This window comes from Acartia tonsa, chromosome 11 (assembly GCF_053477335.1).
Source record: "Acartia tonsa isolate MP-2025a chromosome 11, ASM5347733v1, whole genome shotgun sequence".
NCBI classification, from domain to species: Eukaryota; Metazoa; Arthropoda; class Copepoda; order Calanoida; family Acartiidae; genus Acartia; species Acartia tonsa.
Window position 1 is genome coordinate 36,068,593 of NC_137270.1, and position 13,024 is coordinate 36,081,616.

At 31.4% G+C, this 13,024-nt stretch overlaps 1 protein-coding gene and 1 long non-coding RNA gene across 2 annotated transcripts; one reads left to right on the plus strand and one right to left on the minus strand.

Annotated features, from left to right (window-relative positions):
• Positions 1-2,818: 2,818 nt before the first annotated feature.
• Positions 2,819-8,979, minus strand: LOC145331620 (uncharacterized). Its single transcript, XM_080176387.1, has 11 exons — positions 8,085-8,979; positions 7,575-7,653; positions 7,190-7,234; positions 6,591-6,669; positions 6,378-6,436; positions 5,637-5,723; positions 5,095-5,170; positions 4,610-4,707; positions 3,984-4,070; positions 3,711-3,767; positions 2,819-2,999 (listed from the first exon to the last, which is right to left on the minus strand). Exons 1-11 carry the CDS (start codon positions 8,171-8,173, stop codon positions 2,925-2,927), a joined length of 831 nt encoding a protein of 276 aa, XP_080032513.1. The 5' UTR covers positions 8,174-8,979; the 3' UTR covers positions 2,819-2,924.
• A 1,711-nt stretch (positions 8,980-10,690) lies between these two features.
• Positions 10,691-12,790, plus strand: LOC145331715 (uncharacterized). Its single transcript, XR_013883831.1, has 2 exons — positions 10,691-10,804; positions 11,929-12,790. It is a non-coding gene; the product is annotated as an uncharacterized LOC145331715 (long non-coding RNA).
• Positions 12,791-13,024: the final 234 nt, after the last annotated feature.

The following is a 13,024-nucleotide window of genomic DNA, read 5'->3' on the forward strand; positions in this document are numbered from 1 at the left end:
TAGAGAAAACGAAAATTTAAGGCTGTAAAAAAAGATTTGCAATTTAATAGTTATTTCTACGAATATAAATATGTACAATCATAAGATTAAAACCAGTTTATTTAGCTGGTGCCTTTGGCACCTCGGGAAAGCTGGATATAATACTGTATAATGCTAGACATAGTTTTTTCGTATGGATGAGACCCGGTTCTTATCCACCGGATTCGAATGAATACGAGAAAAGAATTTACAGACAAAGGGGTAGTTTTACGAAATTCCGCATATTTTTTGCTAGTTATTGGGTTAAACTATATTTATATGGCATATATTTGAAAGAATTTCAATTTTCTACCACGTAGTCTTGATATTTTAAAAACTACGAGGTAGAAAATTTAAATTCTTTCATAAATGTAGTTTAATGAATTAACCAGTAAAAATATGAGGTTCACTAAATTAAGTTCAAATGCATTTCGTGAAACTACCCCTTTCAATTTTGTAAAAAAAGAGCCTTGCTCCCATTTTAGCAGGGTTGCAACTGCACAGAATGAAAAATCACAAAAAAACACTCCTTTTTTATCCCCCAATACTTTTTCATTCTGCCCATGGTTAAGGCTACTTTTTTAAGTCTTTACATTGTCGAATATCATAAAAAAATTCTTTGCTAAAATGGAGAAAAAAACCAACCCTTAAGGACAAGTAGCCTATTTGCTTAAAAAAAATGATACATTTAAAAAGACAATGCAATGGGAAGGACAGTCCTTTTAGGGCGTCTTGCTCTATTCAACCGACCATGGACACGTGCCAGGAATAGGTCCAATATACATACATTTTAAATTTTCTGAAAAAAAACATTTAAACGCAAGTATTAACAACAAAATGCTAATTACATATAAAAAATATCACATAAAAATATACAATTTATTTTATCAAATAAAATAAGGAACTAGTTTGAATTACTGAAAGGGATTGCACAACTTTAAAAAAAACATTACTTTCAGACCTGTATACATAGCCCAACCTAACAATTATGTCTTAACTTAACCTAACAATATGTCCTAACTTAACCTTACAATATGTCTTGACTAAACATAACCTAACCAAATAGTATACCAGCGGAATCCCACATTTTGCACTTGGAGCACTCAACCCCCCCCCCCCTGCCCCTCTCCTCACCTTATCTTTTTGTGGGGTTCCTTTTTTTCTTTCTTTTATGCTCAAGCCTCAGTTTAGGTAAGGTTTACCCCCCCAGGGCTAGGAAAAGGTTAGTATATATACCTGCAGGGTTAGAGCTCCCCGGCTACGCCGGCTTGAAATAGGTTAGGTTAAGCTAAAGTTAGATTTGCCCATCAAGGTTAGTGAAAGGGGTTAAGAAAGGGCCCTGTAAGGTAAGAGCCCCAAACAAGATGCTCCAAAGGGTTAGAGCCCCCCCCTCCCTCAGTGGCTAGTATTAGAGAAATGAATAACCCCCTCTTATTTTCAAAAACAAATAAAAAATAGGGGGGGGGGGTGGGGCATGAGTGTTCCAAAAGCAAAACACAGGATTGCAACAGTATATAATGATAAGGCTGTACAACCCTGGTATTGTGTTTCAGGAACTTCAGGCCTTTCAATATAATAATTATTTCCAACAATATAATTAGAAAAGTTAGATTGTAGTTGTTGTTGTTGTTGTTGTGGTTGCTGTAGTTGAAATTGTTGTTGAAGTTGTAGATATTGTTGTTGCAGTAGCTGTTGTGGCTGTAGTTGATGTAGTGGTGGAAGAGGCTGTATTTGCGGCTGCATAAAACTTGAAAAATTAACTTGTTGTGGTTGTGGTTGCTGTATTAGATATTGTGGTGGAAATTGTAGATATTGTTGTTGCTGTTGTGGCTGTAGTTGATGTAGTGGTGGTAGAGGCTGTATTTGTGGCTGCACAAAACTCGAAAAATTAACTTGTAGTTGTTGTGGTAGTTGTTGTTGTTGTGGTTGTTGTTGTTGTTGTGGTTGCTGTAATTGATATAGTTGTGAAAGTTGTTGATTTTGTTGTTGAAGTAGAAGATGCTGTTGTGGCTGCAGTTGTTGTTGTTGTGGTAGTTGTTGTTGTTGTTGTGGTTGTTGTTGTGGTTGCTGTAATTGATATAGTTGTGGAAGTTGTTGATTTTGTTGTTGAAGTAGGAGATGCTGTTGTGGCTGTAGTTGATGTAGTGGTGGTAGAGGCCGTATTTGCGGCTGCACAAAACTCGAAAAATTAACTTGTAGTTGTTGTGGTTGTTGTTGTGGTTGCTGTAGTTGATGTTGTTGAGGAAGTTGTAGATTTTGTTGTTGAAGTAGAAGATGCTGTTGTTGATGTAGTGGTGGTAGAGCCTGTATATGCGGCTGCACAAAACTCGAAAAATTCACTTCTAGTTGTTGTTGTTGTGGTTGCGGCTGTGGTTGTGGAGGCTGTTGATTTGAAGAGTCTTCAGAATCACCAGGTGGAATTTCAACTACAGTCAAGTCCGAATCACCAAAGTGTTGCATATTAAAAAGATAATTAAAAAAATTTTCAGGATTAACCCTATCAAATTTTGTCAACGCTTCCTGAACGATAGTGTAGTTTGAACTTTTTCTGATGTTTTTCTGATGTTCTGTTGGATTTTTTTCCATGCTAGTCAGCTTTGCCTCCTACAATAAGTGTATTAACTTCAAAATCCTTATAATAAAGTAACAGGATGTGTGTTTGTCTTTCTATTTGTTTCTACCAAAGGATCTCGCTAACCGCTGAACCGATCTGGTTCTCCTTAACAAGATAGCTTCTCATAAGTCCAAAATTTGTTTTTATCTACATAGACTTGAACGCAACATTGCATGGTATCGTAGAGACTTGAAAGACATTTCGATTCAAAAACAAATTATTTACAATAAGTTAATTCAAGTTACATTTGATTTTATTTAATGAAGCTTTTTAACTTTTATTAAATGGCTAGTTAATATTCCTGGAAACATGTAATTTCGTGTAAGTTTTGTACAGCAGTTGTGAATGACTTGGAGTTGGCTTGGGCCTAAACACAAATAATATATAACAAGGATGACAACATCTTTAACAGGGAAGCTCAAAAATCAGAAGGAGGACAAACAAACAAAGTATGCAAAGTTTAAAACCATGGATAATTCTAACATTTGTATTTCAATTATCATATAATGCAAAAAAAAGTTGTCTAGAAAGATAAAAATCAGCATATTTTAAATGAACATACGCACTTTCTGGTAATGCTTATAGAGTTGTTACGAATTTTTAATTGTACTTAACCCTTAAAGGATTCATCATGCAAAGTTTGAAATCGAGAGGACAATTATAACATGGATAAATTTACAAAACAGCCGACTATTATGGACGGATGGATGTATGGACGGACCGATGCTAATTATAGAAAAGCTTTGCTTTTAACGAGGATGATTACATGTAATGTAGCAAAGCTGTTAAAAGTAAAAAAAAACAATTTCAAGTAGGAAAATATTTTATTTTTAGCTTAAAACTTATTTAAGGAAAAGAAGGAAAACAAATCTTTTATGGCGTTACCTACAGACAAATGGACAAAATATATTATATAAAATTGCTCATTGGTAAGCAGAATCCACAATTACCCCAAATTGTCTTTAATAAATAGATTGACAGACAACAGACTGACATACATACAGATGCGTAAAGATAGATATAATATAATTGATGTATATATCAGATTAAGATGACAAATTAGATTCAAACTGTATACCTTGTTATAAATAACATTGAATCGTTCGCAGGAATTATTCGTCACTTGCGCCACATCCTAAAAAATTAGCATTAACAAAATTTTGAATATTAGAGTGATTTTTGACCAATTTTATATTTTTGACAAATTAGTTTGTCATTTATTTTGTCAAATTTGGCATTTATCACTAAAACTGTTATTCTTATTTTTCCATACAAACTTCTTTGATATGAAAGAGCTTTGCTACATATGAATGCTGTCATACTTGATATTCTTCAAAGTATATTTACTTACACTGAAGATTTCGTCAGACATGTTCCACAGGCTGATGGGAAACATGGCTTCTTTAGTACATCCTCCGATGTAAGTGTTTCTGATGTACTAAATAAACATAAAGTTTGAAAATAGGACCAAAAACAACAAACATGCGGAAAGCCAAAAACTTCCTAAAAAGTAGTCAGAAAGACATGGATGTTTTACAGTTAATAGTGCTCCTTAATGATGGGAATGTTATGAAAAAGTTTCAGCCTTCTATCTTTCACCTGAGTAAATCCTGTTTCCTACATAGCATTAAGAACTGATGGACGGATGGACTGACGCACGGACAGACAATGTGAATTATAGAGTAGCTGTGCTACTAAAAAAATTCAATATTATAATTTTCAAGGAACAATATTAAAAAGAAAATTATCATCTTGACTTTTCTGAAATGGATAAAAAAAATAAAGCAATTTTTTCCAAATTAGAAAAATACCCCTCAACTCCTTCGGTAAGGTTAATTTTTAATTTTCAATTTTTAGGTTAGGTTATATGGCTAGTGCCCAAAGCTAGGCAGGTAAGGGGGGGGGGGGGGAAGAGGATGGAATAAAATTTATAAATGTAGAAAAAAATCCTAGAGTATTATACCCTACATGAATTACCTTAAGAAACCCATCAGCCGAAATGCCTGCTACTCTCAACAGTGATGGGACGCAGTAGTTTTCAAAGGTGTTTTCAACTGCCGTTACCGGAACAAAGGCTGTAAAAGTGTTATTTTAAAATTTCATCTCTCATAAACAACTATTACTAGAATAAATAGTCAAAGCAAAATCGTAAACAAATTGTTGAAAAACTGCTTGATAAAGAAAAATGTTTATGTACATACTTACACTTTTATATATAGATTATAGAAAATTATAGAAAAGTTTTGCTGTTAATAAGCCAGCTATATAAATTGCATAGATATCAAGAATACAATTTATAGGTCTTTATATTTTTTTTTAAATGTGGTAGAAAACTAAAATTATTTCAAATATATGCCCTATAAATGTAGTTTTAACCATTAAACATGAAAACATATGTGGTTCACTAAATTCAAGTTGAAATGCATTTTGTGCAACTACCCCTCTATAAAAGAAAAGTATACCCAGATTGTAAAAATTTGCCAGTTGTTTTCTTCCTTCCTCGGCTGACAGGACACCTTTCACCCCCTTCTCTCTGAACTAAAAAAAAAATTTCCATTTCCTAAGCCCATTTTTTAATAAGAAACTTTGCTCTTAAAATTAATTACCCTTAAAATATGTTACTTAAGTTCAAATTTTCTCCGATAGTACTGAAGATAAATACATATATATATTTACACATTTGGGAATCAGAAAGATGATATGGCAAATCTTCATATAAAAGATCAGATATCTATTTTAAAAAAGAATTTAAAAAAGGTTTGTTTTCCTGTTTCCATGAAGAGTCAAATGCTTCCTACTGAAACACCGACAGACGGACGGATAAAATGTATATATTACATGCTTTTAGATCAAATGAATATGAATGAAAGGAATCCGACTTCTATCTTAAATAGCAGCTAAGATTATCATATTTTCCCATAATGGTAGCTCATAGACGGATATTTCAAATTATGGAGTATCTTAGCTAAAAGAAACTCTGTTATTACTTTTAATTGTATCTTACCCCTGAACTCAGCCGACATCTGAGATGGAAAAAACAAAGGCGTATACTGATGTTTCTTCCAAACAGTTCGTTCAATGTGTTTATAACCTGAAAATATAAACATTAATTTAATTACATTAGAATACAGATTTTCATACCTATCATAACATATCTAATTTCATGTTTAGTAACTGAGCATAACCAATTAGACAAAGTGAGTTAAAGAGTATTTGTGTATTGGCCATAATTAAAACAAAGTAGAGTCAATTAAATAGAAACATATTGAAAGCAAGTCTTAAAAATAAACATTTCAAGTTATAGAGTACCTTTTATAGTAAAAAATTAATAAAATATGAATGAAAGCATCCACTGTTAGTGCATAAACGTAAACTATACCAAGAAGTTAATGAGGTAATACATCTCTACTACAAAGTAGCTTGATGTCTGTCTGTCTGTCCGTCCGTCCGTTAAGATCTCGGTAACCACTGAACTGATTGGATTCTACTCTGTGCTGTTTTAGGCTGTTTGCTTAGGGGGGGGGGGGGGTTGGACACCCACAACCCCCCCCCCCCAAAAAAAAAATATCCGCCACATTAAAAAAAAAATTTATTTGAAATTAGTGGTTGCACCACCAGAGGTACTTTATTTTTTTTTTTTAATTACCTCTTGAGCCAAAGCCTCTATAGGCTAGGGGCGATGGCGCTAGAACGACATATGGAATTAAATTTTCACATATGTAAAAATTTGTTAAAAATTACTTACTGAGGATTCGAGGTCAACGGCCATTGAAATCTGCCTTTCCCCAATAAAAGACTTTACAACTGAAAACAAGTCCAATTTTATCTATTGATTATTGTTTTTAAAGGCTTTATGTTATTTATATGCTATTTAATTTATTTAATTATTTGTAAAAAATAAAAAAGGTTGTAAATAAAAAAATGTGTTTTGTATATATTAGTTGGTAAAAATGCAAACCTGTAAAGATTTCCGTGTATATAGATGCACTTTTGCCGGGTAAAAAGCAGTAGAAAAGTGGTACATTTAAATCGTTCAACTAAAAAAAAAATATAAGTTATATTATCTGTAAAGTAAAATTAAACAAGAATGTTAACATCCATAAAAGTGAACCTGTAAAATCAGAAGGAAAGACAAGCAAGCAATAACACTTGTAGATTGTCAGAACTTAATAAAAACATTAATTTCTAAGTCTAAACGAAATTAAACATAAATTTGTTGCAAATTGTGTAAATATAGGATACAAAAAATTGTTATCAAAATGTTAAAAAAAAAGCATGTTTAAATGAACTTTTGGTAACGATTACAGAAATTGGTACGCTTTCTAACTCGTACCTAACAATTATATAATCACCATGCAAAGTTTGAAATTAATAGGACAATTGTAACATGCCTAAATAAACTAAAATGGCTTACCATTACAGACAAAGGAACAGACAGACAGACGGACCAAAATTATAAAAAAAAATTTGTTTTTAAAAAAATGTTATCTAGTCTACTAAAGGGACTATACCAATGAGATTTTAGAGAAGCTTTGATGAAGAAAAGGAAATACTTACTTTGCCTAATATTATGTACAGCTGTACGAAGGGATGTGGGCAACACTAAAAAAAATAAGAATAATACCTTTCGTTCATAGAAAAGCTTCTCGATAATTTTAAATGTTTTCATTTAATTATGTATTGCATAAAAATAAACCTAATCTTAACGATCTCATAAACCTTTTATTCATAATGGAAACTAAAAGTTAGTTTATATCCATAAAGATCAAAAAAATTGTAATATCAAATTGTTAAAGATATTTTTTTGCGGTCCCGGGTGCTTAGGTGGTGGGTGGTGATTTCTAAGGTAAAAGTTAATTCATAGTCATAAAAGAAAAATAAACGGTTTATCAATTCGTTCCGGAGACCCCCATAGAAATAGAAAAGTTGTAAATTAAATAACCTTGAAGGTGCCGTCTGAATAAAATTTATCTATATCCTTGATAACTCTGCTGGTGTATACACATTTGTATACAAGAATCCTAAAATTAGTGTATTATTTTCACAGAAAACATTGTAATATACCTAAGTATCTTTGTTTAAGAGAAAAATAAGAAATATGGGCAGAAAGATGGACATAAATAATTTACAGAAAATATGCTCATAGGTAAGATAAATCTGCAAAAAATTACACACATATCTTAATTAGCCGCTGAGAAAATAACGTTTCCCCCTAAACCTGACATATGGACGGACATTCAGACGAACATTAGTAGTTATAAAGTACTAGCGGCTACGCCCCTAGAGGCCTCTAGGGGTACTTGAGGAGGGGGGGGGGTCGAATTTAATAACCCAATTTCTTATTTTAGATTTTAAAAGAAAAAAAAATATTTGGGGGGGTGGATATACAGATACACAAACAGACAAACATCCTGTTAATTTAGTACAAGGATATTCGATACTAAAAATATACCTCTTGATATTTCCCGAGGACAACATTGTTTCTTTGTTATAGATAAGTGACAGTACTTCGTTTTTTGTAGATGTTAATTCCTGGGGCATACTTTCATACTGGCTCCACTCTTTTGCCTTGAAACTTCCCTAGGTAATTATTTTTTTGTTGTATATTTTTTACTCAAAACCCAAATATAAATATTATTCTTGCTTTAAAAGATTCTTGAAAATCAAAGTATACTTTTAATGAAGGTCTCAAAGAAACATAATGTAACAAGGATGACAACATCCATAAAAGCGAAGCACTGAAACGGTAGGACAAACGGACATGAACACTTATATAGTGTCAGAACTGAATAATCAGAATATATAAGTATAAGAGTCAAAGCAAAATTGTAAGTGAATTTGTTGAAAAACTGCTTTATACAGGATAATGTTTATGGACATACTTACATATTTAGGACTTGATTATAGAGTTGCTTCGCTTATAACATTATACTTTGTTGTCCCAGGAAACAGTATACCAAAAATCAGATCAATCGGATTATTAGATCACATAAAAATTTATTGTTAAAAAAGTAAAAAAACAACATGTTTAAATTGGATGTACGGACATTTTGGTAATGACTATAGAGTTGCTACGCTTTCTAAATCATACCTAACTACTAAAGGAATCACCATGCAAAATTTGAAATCAATAGGACTATTCTAACATGCCTAAATTAACGAAAAGAGCTATCCGTTACGGACGGACCCTAATTATAGAAAAGCTTCGCTTTTAATAAATTACTATTATCTTTTTATTTAAATGATTTTAAATGAATAAAAGACGCGTAAATATATTAATTTAATTGAAGCCTTACCAACTTTCCAACAAAACACCTAAATAGACTCTAATGTTCTAAATATTTTTACCTTAAAGGGAGTGTGAAGCTAAATATTTCTGTTAATATACGGAAAGAAGGGTGTTTTTAAAACAACATTAACTAAAAAAAATATCTGAAAGTTCCTTGTGAAAAAAAATATTGACTTTTTAAACCCGAAAAAACCTTGTTGGGGAAGGGAAGAAATTTTTTTTGAGCAGCTGAGACTACATTTTTACTGTTTAAATCTATTTCCAATGACAATTTGGTTATAAAATATAGCTTAAAAGTTTTCCTAACAGTGTCTAATCAGTAATGTGATATCGAATTTTTATTTTACTGTTTTGTTACTGTGTAATTGTCGATAAATGAAGCATTTTAAAATGGAAATTTTCTGTATAATGTCTAGATTAGGCTAGTACTTCCATCCAAATCCTTATACCAATTTATAGAATATATAGAATTAGACAAATTTCTCCTGAGTATTTTTTCCGTTTTCATTTTACTTTTTTTATCATAGTATGAAGCGAAATAAGGTTCTTTTTGTAAGGTTATAATGCTGTAATTATATTAAGTGTAAAATACTTTTATAAAAATAAATTTTATATATGTTTTTGAAAAATACTTATTTAAGTATAAATAAAAAATTGCGACTAATATTTTGTCCACCTGCCCATCCGTACCTATATAGAACAACTTACAGCAGCTGATTTTGTTATTGTTTTGCTACAATAATATCTGAGATAAAAAATATACCTACTTTGTTTATAATTCCGAGTTTATTATTTATGATAAAGTATTTTTTTTAAAGTTGACCTTTAAAAACATATTAACAACTTTTAAAGCTTTCATAACATGTATGTCTAAGTTGATAACAAAAAAGTGCAGAAATATCAGTCGTACACTTGGCAAACATAAAGAGAGGCTGCTCTTTTATTATTATACACTAGCGGCTACGCCCCTAAAGGCCTCTAGTGGCACTTTGAATGTTTTTTTATTTCAAATATCTAATTAGAGAAATATTTGGTTTATGTTTCGTTGAAGTCTCTTTTTTGGAAAGGGTAATTTTTTCTAGGGGCGATATCTCTTGGGAGGGTGGTGGTACCCTCCCCCAAAGTAGTTATAAACCTTCCCGAGACCTATGAGATGCTACCCTGTTAAGGAGAACCCGATCGGTTCAGCGGTTAGCGAGATCCTTTGTTACAAACACACAGACAAAAAGACATCCTGTTACTTTAGTATAAGGATATATGTTTAGGTACAATATAAAAAGAGTAGCTAATTTAATATAACTATTTCTAGAATGAAGATAATTATTTTTTACATTTTTAATAACATTGTGTTATATTCTGAGCTGTGTGATTACTGATTAGCTTATAGGGTTTGCAAAGGCAAAAAACATAACCCACACAAACCAGCAACTAATTTGCCCCAAGAGGTTTAATCAAACCAATGTTTCGTATTTTAGATTTAAAAGAAAAATTAAAAACAAATTTGGGGGGGGGGATAGTTATAAACCTTCCCGGGACCTATGAGAAGCTACCCTGTAAAGGAGAACCCGATCGGTTCAGTGGTTAGCGAGATCCTTCGCTACAAACAGACAAACAAACAGACAGACATCGTTCTACTTTGTATTATTTACTTTATATAAGGATGATATAGGTAATTTTTCACTTTATTTTTTAAATTTGATTCCATGGATGATGAGATTATATGATAGGTTTATTATTTGGTTTCACCTGTTTATAAGTCAAGTTGTGTCCCTTACTCTTGCTTATTTAATTTGCTCTAATATGTTTAATTTCATATATTAAATTTTCAGAAAATTATAAATATGAATAACATCTAAGTTGAACATTAACAACCTCCGTAATAGGTAAATATTTTTACAGATTGTTGAGCTGAAAGTCAAAGCAGGTCCGATAGTTGTTAAAAACGTCAACCATGCTTGATATTACATAACAACACATTTTCTTTGGTGTCGTGCACATGGTTACTGCCAGGAGTGCTTGAAGCGCACATGAAATTATGTGAACCAAAATCGGGGGTGTATTACAAACAACAAGAGGGGTGTATTATTGATGTCAGTGGGATGAATTCACCCTGATAGGTGTCCATCTACCAATTAAAAGTCAAAAAATTTAATAAATATGGAATATTAACCATTGTGAAAGGGGGGGGGGTTGTATTCTTTCTAAACGCCTCTGCTTTTATCAACAAACAGACAATTTATTAGTGAAGATAAAATTCTGTATTAAATATGGGGCTTAAATCCTTAAAATAAAGTAACAGGATGTCTGTGTATTTGTTTGTAATGAAGGATCTCTCTAACCGCTGAACCGATCGGGTTCTCATTAACGGGGTAGCTTCTCATAGGTCCTGGGAAGGATTATAACTATTTTGGGGGAGGGTACCACCACCCTTCCAAGAGAAATAATAATAAATCTAAATTTTTATTTTAAGTATAGAGACTCATACTTAACATTGCGAGGTATCGTATAAAGAGATTCTTATGCAACATATCGTAGAAACTTGAACGCAACAAAAAAAACCAAACATTTAAACTGTCACTAGAGGCTTCTAGGGGCGTAGCCGCTAGTAATTAAAATCAGACTAAAGGGGTAGTTTCACGAAATGCATTTGAACTTAATTTAGTGAACCGCATATATTTTCCTAGTTAATGGGTTAAACTACATTTATATAGCATGTGTTTGAAATAAATTCAATTTTCTACCAGGTTTTAAAATATCAATACTTGAAAATTGTCTTTTTGTGATAAATGCAATTTAAATAAACAAATTTTTAAGTCTTGAAATTTTGAAAACGAGGTGGTAGAAAATTGAAATTCTTTTAAATATATGCCATATAAATGTAGTTTAACCATTTAACCAGGATAAAATATTCGGTTCACTAAATTAAGTCCAAATGCATTTTGTGAAACTACCCCTTTGACATTTGTGTTGTCTTCAACTACCTAAGTAATACTATTTCTTTATTCAGACGAGGGTTGACTGTGATGTCATTTTACAAACTGAAACTGATTATTCAAAATCTAGAAGCAATAAGAAATGTTATAGTTATATATTCCTAAGCAAATGGTTCACAAAAAGTTCAATTCAATATCAGTATTTTTTCTCTTTTTGATAATGCCATTTAAATGCTATTGGGAAATTGTTATTTTCATACCTATTTATATCCAATGATATTTTGCAGAGATCATTAAACCTTATTGAAGCCTAGGCCATACACTTTTCAGTCAATTAGTTAAATTTAACTGAGACCATTAACAAAAAAAAACTTGTTATATAACTATGTAACTTTAAACCACTTTCTAGTAAATATTTCAACTTTGACCATTTGTGCTATATTTTATCAATGTTGTAATTCATGTCATTCTTGCTGTATAAAACACTTATGCAATGTAAAATGGTTTTCATCTTATCCTTTTTTTGGTAATCGAAAATTCAACTTATTTTTCACTTCTATCATTATCAAAATATTAAAAGTGGGGATTTTGTATGTATTGGAAACAGCTGTTTTTCGACGAGAGCGTCATGTTTTTTAGTTTTTGTTTAAAAAATGTCACAACTAACCCTTCCTTTTATTTGATTGTCCAGAAAAAGATATTTATTATCTGAAAATTTTGAATACATTGTTGAAAGATATAATATCTTTAAATTACTATGAATTTTGTTTTTAAATTTCACCTGAAAATATCGTGGAAAGACTCCTTTACATATTGTAAAATTTGTATTTATTGGCTATGTTTGTAGTTTTAAGTTTTTAGTGACAATTGAAGTTATTGTTATATACCTTTTAATTTTTTTAATGTTTTTATTAATAAAGTACTTATTTTTGAAAAGATTTTCTTGATCTATACATTCTATGAATCAAGCTTTGTTAAATTTTTACCTATCCATCTTTGAACGTATTGAACATTAAGGATTACGAAATCCGTAAGTGGCAATGCAAAAAAATGCATGTGTGTGTGTTTGTGTGAAGGACAAACGAACAATAACTCGTGAGTGTCAGAACCTTATAAAATAATTATTTTTTTAAGTCTAAATAAAATTGTACATAAAGAGGGACATTTGTT

What these genes read in the sequence shown, in the direction of transcription:
- LOC145331620 (XM_080176387.1), bottom strand. Translation starts at nt 8,173, where the DNA reads ATGCCCCAGGAATTAACATCTACAAAAAACGAAGTACTGTCACTTATC. An exon ending in ATACACGGAAATCTTTACAG is followed by an intron (nt 6,437 to 6,590) that starts GTTTGCATTTTT and finishes ACTTGTTTTCAG; the next exon opens with TTGTAAAGTCTTTTATTGGG. An exon ending in GATGTCGGCTGAGTTCAGGG is followed by an intron (nt 5,171 to 5,636) that starts GTAAGATACAAT and finishes TTTTTTTTTTAG; the next exon opens with TTCAGAGAGAAGGGGGTGAA.